The 4658-nt window shown below is 46.7% G+C and overlaps 2 protein-coding genes across 6 annotated transcripts in view; both read left to right on the top strand.

Moving 5' to 3' along the window:
- MED8 (mediator complex subunit 8) overlaps positions 1-3993 on the top strand; it is a 19848-nt gene extending 15855 nt beyond the window's left edge. Inside the window, exons 8-9 of one of the 4 annotated variants that reach the window (XR_001362079.1) lie at positions 1445-1551; positions 3590-3993. Coding sequence is in view for 3 of the 4 variants with exons in the window: in XM_014539574.1 (XP_014395060.1) it covers positions 3363-3372 (10 nt within the window). In the remaining variant the exon portion in view is untranslated. The other 3 variants (XM_014539577.1, XM_014539574.1, XM_014539576.1) reach the window with 3 other exon arrangements.
- A 454-nt stretch (positions 3994-4447) lies between these two features.
- ELOVL1 (ELOVL fatty acid elongase 1) overlaps positions 4448-4658 on the top strand; it is a 4957-nt gene continuing 4746 nt past the window's right edge. Inside the window, exon 1 of one of the 2 annotated variants that reach the window (XM_014539578.1) lies at positions 4448-4629. The gene's annotated coding sequence lies outside the window, so the exon portion shown is untranslated. The remainder of the gene's footprint in view (positions 4630-4658) is intronic. The other variant, XM_014539579.1, reaches the window with a different exon arrangement.

Genomic DNA, 4658 nt, shown 5'->3' with positions numbered 1-4658 from the left:
GGTACAGTTTTTTTTTTTTTTAGTTTTATTCATTTCAAACGGGCGGATCCGGCCCGCGGGCCATAGTTTGCCCACTGCTGGCTAGACCCTTAGTTTCTATTGTTCTTAGATGACAACCTTCCCATCGCCACCACCACCACTACCCCCCGCCCGCCTCTCCCATACTCTATTCCACTGCTCCACCTGCTCACTCACTCACTCACTCCCATATAGATATACCTTATTTTTTACTTACTGCCATTCCTGTTTGTTTGATTCCACTTTCCTTTAATTTTTCTGCTGAAATATAAAGCCTAAAATAATGATAGAGTTGTTAGAGTTTATACAGGTGACAGTTTTCAGACTAAACCCATGGAGAAAGTAAATCCATGCCTTCTGGGGAAAGAGGATGGAGAAGGGCCCCTTAGAGAGCAGTGAGTGAGGAGGCAGTCAGACAGGATGGGACCCAGGGGAAATTGTCACCTGATTTCCTGTCATCCTTATCAATATTGTGAGTTTCTGGCCCTGGCTGGGTCGCTCAGTTGGTTAGTGTTGTCCTGATATGCCAAGGTTGCGGGTTCTATCTTTGGTTAGGGCATATACAAGAATCAATCAATGGATGCATAAATAAGTGGAACAATAGATTGATGTTTCTGCCTTTCTCTTTCTCCCTCTCTCTCTCAAATCAATAATTAAATTTTTTAAATTAAAAAAACAAAACAAAACTGTGAGTTCCTAGATCCCTCCAGTTTATCAGCCTGCCCCTGGTGTGGGAACCTTCACTGAACCCTCTGACCTCCAAGGCCTTCCATCTAGCCTCCCCACAGGTCCCAAACTCTTCCATTTCCTCCCGGTCCATTGACAAACTTACTCTTCCTTTCACACATCTCAGTCTGTGAGGTGTATGCTGGAGCCCATTGTTTCCTTCCACACAGTACATAAACACACTCAAGCCTCTTCCCATTAAAAAATCATCAGAATCAATATGGAGGTGAGAGCCAGGCATTGATATTTTAAAAGCTCCCCAGGTGATTCTAGTGTGCAGCCAGGACAGAAAAAGATAAACAATAAAATTCAAACCATGGAATACAGGGCTCTTCATAAACTGACTCCAGCCTAGATTTCCTGCCCTTACCCATATGCCCTCTGAGCTAGAGCCACACCACACTACCTAGAGCTCCCCAAACCTGCCACATGTCTAGCTTCTATGCCTTTAAACACATGCTTCCCTCTGCCTGTAATGTCTTTCCCTGCCTTCTATAAAGTGTCCTTTAATGCTCAGCAAAGGTGTCATTTCTGTGAAACCTTCAAGAACTAACTCCCACCTTGGAGTACAGTGTCCCCCACCCCTACCCCTATGCTTTCATAATCTCTGGTTTTATCTCTGTGGGAATATGTAACACTTGCTACTCAAATTATTCATTTATGTGTCTTTCTTCCCCACTAGACTGTGAGTATTTTACAGGAATCCCACAGCCATGGGGATGCCATTTGGTAGGACTTGGGGTTAAGTGGTCCATATCAGATATTTGAAGATACTTTCTCCCAGGACGAGGACAAAAATCAAATGAAGTGAGTCTTTCAGCATGTTCATTCATGTAATAAATCAGCATTTACTGAGGGCTTGCCATGGTCTTTTTGCCAATGTGGTCCAGGTGAATACATGGATAGTTGAAGTTCCCTATTACTATGATTGGCCTCTGGGATAGTTTCGTTGTCAATAATGGTCTGCTTTGTTCTTCTCTAGTTCATCTCTAGATGGACACTGAATCCAAAACCTCTCAATAGCACTCTCAGAAAAGTGCTTTGTACAGTAAGCATTTAGGAAATATTTGTTAAATGAATGCTCATGAATCTACATACACATGTATACCTTCTTGATATACTGGTTACCCCCCACCTTGTCTACTAAATGTTGAGATAGAAACAATGCTAAGCACTTCACGTGGGTTATCTCCTTTAATCTTGTTTTTTTTTAAATATATATATATTTTTTTATTTAATTAGAGATAATCATTGATCGGCTGCCTCCTGCATGCCCCCAGCTAGGGATTGAGCCTGCAACCCAGGCATATGCTCTGACTGGGAATCGAACCGTAATCTCCTGGTTCATAGGTCGATGCTCAACCACTGAGCCACACTGGCCGGGCTCTTTAATTTTCACAACAATCCAATGAGATAGGTACTGTTGTTGTCCCCATTTTCTAGAAGGTCAGCAGCTTACAGAAAGTCACACAGGTACTAACTGGAAGATTTTAACTCAAGCCTTTAGAGACAGTTCTGATCCTGAAGCCACTGAAGTATGCCTGGAACACATTAGGCTTTCAATAAATATTTATTGACTCAATGAATACTGCTACTCCAAGGAAGTAGAAAGGCTTTCGAATTCTTACTATCCTCCCCACCTTGACTCTTGGTCCCTCGACCTCCTTCCCTTTCTCACATTGTTTCATTCACTCTAATATTCACTCAACAAACATAGAGGGTCAAATGAGCCAGGTGCTGGACTGGATGCTGGAGATAGAGACAACTAAAACATAGCCCCTGCTGAGAAGAACTTGGGGTGGAGGGAAGGGTGATACAAATAATTACATTGTAGTAAGGTTATGAGAAAGGGGAGAGGGAACGATTTATTGCCTAGAAGAGCTCCTTGTATCTTGTGTTGAGCCAGGGAACAAGGCTTGGAGAAGTGGGGAGTATGAAAGATGCTGACATCTTTGGGGAATGGTTAAAGCATAGGATGTGGCCCAGGAGAATGGCACAGGTGGAACGGGAGACTGAGAGCCAGATCAGGTATGCCTTAGTGTACAATTTGAAGTTTGAGCCTTTTGAATAGTTGAATTCTTCTGCCATTTCCTGTTAAGGGCAGGTACTAATGGGCTGGGTCATAGGTATACTTTGGTTCTGACCTCTTCCCTCTAAGACTGAACTTCTATACAGTGGGGCCTTGACTTATGAGTGTCCCGACTAACGAGTTTCTCGGCCGATTTTTTGCATTGAGTTGATAGAGTAATTTGAGTTAACGAGCTCCTTAACGAGCTCCTTAATGAGCTCGGTCTCGGAACGAATTAAACTCGTAAGTCAAGGCCCCACTGTATAGCTACATCCAACCATTTAGGAACATATTATTTCTTCCAAACCACTGTCTCCTCTGAATTCCTTATTCTATCTGCATTTGCACCATCCAATCCTATAAGCAGTTATTAGATCATTATATGCAAAGCACTATTCCAGGAGCTACTGAAGATAAAGATTTCATTTCACTAAAACCTAGTCACCCCCAAGAATTCAGTCCAGTTGAGTGTGGAAGAGGGAAAACTGGATAGACAGTTGACTCGGGGAAATCTCACAGCGTCTGCCTCTCCATTCCCATCAATTTCCAGGTCTTCTTAGGTCAGGCTGTATCTCTCACTGGTCTCTCCAATGCCCTCTTCATACTGGCTGCCAGAGTGAAGTGATTCAACTGGATGGTAAACCCCTGCAGGGACAGCTCTGCCTTATTCTCGGATGTCACCAGCACCTTGCAGATGGCAGGTTGTCTATAAATATTTGATGAATTATTTGATTATAGCCTCCTCAAAAATCTTCACTGTTTCTCCACTGCTTCCAGAATAAAGTCAAAGTGCCCAGTTCGACCTTCAAGATCTACATTCAGCCACCGCCACAGCCAGCTTCACTTTCCTTCTTTCCCTTTCACTGCCTGGACGGCCAGTGTAGCCAGCCAGTGACTCACTCCCTGTTCCTGCCCCAGGCCACTTGTGTGTGTGTATGAGTGTGTGTGTGTTTAAATAAAAAGCAAATTAAATGCTTTATTACAGTTTAGTGCTTTCTTAAATAAATATCATATAATATCAAACACAGTGAGACACAAAACACACATGTGCATAGCATGTAACAAGGGTTTCACTCGATGCATTTCAGACCACACCACCTGCCACCGGCCTATACAGGGCAGAGGGGCTGTACCCCGGCAACTTGTATTTTCCCACCTCCATGCCACGACATCCTCAGCGACTCCTAATGCTAGGGCTCATGCAGACGTATGGGCTCGGAGGGAAGGCTTGCATGCCCAGTTGCTCCCTCCTACAGAGACCTCCCTGCTACTGTGGCTCACGGCCGCTCAGGTCTCCCCCTTTCTAGAGGGGGGCTCTTTGAGAAAGGGCTGAGCCCTGGAACTTTTCCCAGGGCCCTAAGCTGGGTGGGCCTGCCTGCCCACGCAGATGTGTTGGTCGTGTTGGCGGATTAATCACCAGAAGGCCCAGAATAAGGCCATTCATGGGCTGAATGTCAGGAAGAAGCAGGGTACGACTCTGGCGGCCCTAGCCAGGCCGCGCGAGCTGACAGCGGCGGGCTGAGTGATGCCGAGGGAAGGGGTGGGGAGTCGGGGCTGGGCGTGCTTCCTGCCCGGGATCGGGCGGCCCGCCCCTGCTCCCGCCCTGCGGGCCGAGCCCAGTTGAGGCTGGACTGCCCCTCCTGCCTCAGCCGAAGACCCAATCAGCAAGCGCCCCCCACCCGGCCCGCCCCCTCCCCCTCTGGTGACAGAAAGTCGGCCCAGCAGATGAGGAAGTGGCAGGCAGGCTGGCCCTGGGGACTTCTCTCTGGCCCTGCTCCCTCCGAGCCCTCCACTGCTGCCTGCCTGGGCCCCCACTGGTGAGTCTGGACCTTTCCTGGGCGGGCGC

Source organism: Myotis brandtii, unplaced genomic scaffold (genome assembly GCF_000412655.1).
Source record: "Myotis brandtii unplaced genomic scaffold, ASM41265v1 scaffold220, whole genome shotgun sequence".
NCBI classification, from domain to species: Eukaryota; Metazoa; Chordata; class Mammalia; order Chiroptera; family Vespertilionidae; genus Myotis; species Myotis brandtii.
Note: the sequence above shows the minus strand (reverse complement) of the source record. Positions and strands in the feature narration are given on the sequence as shown.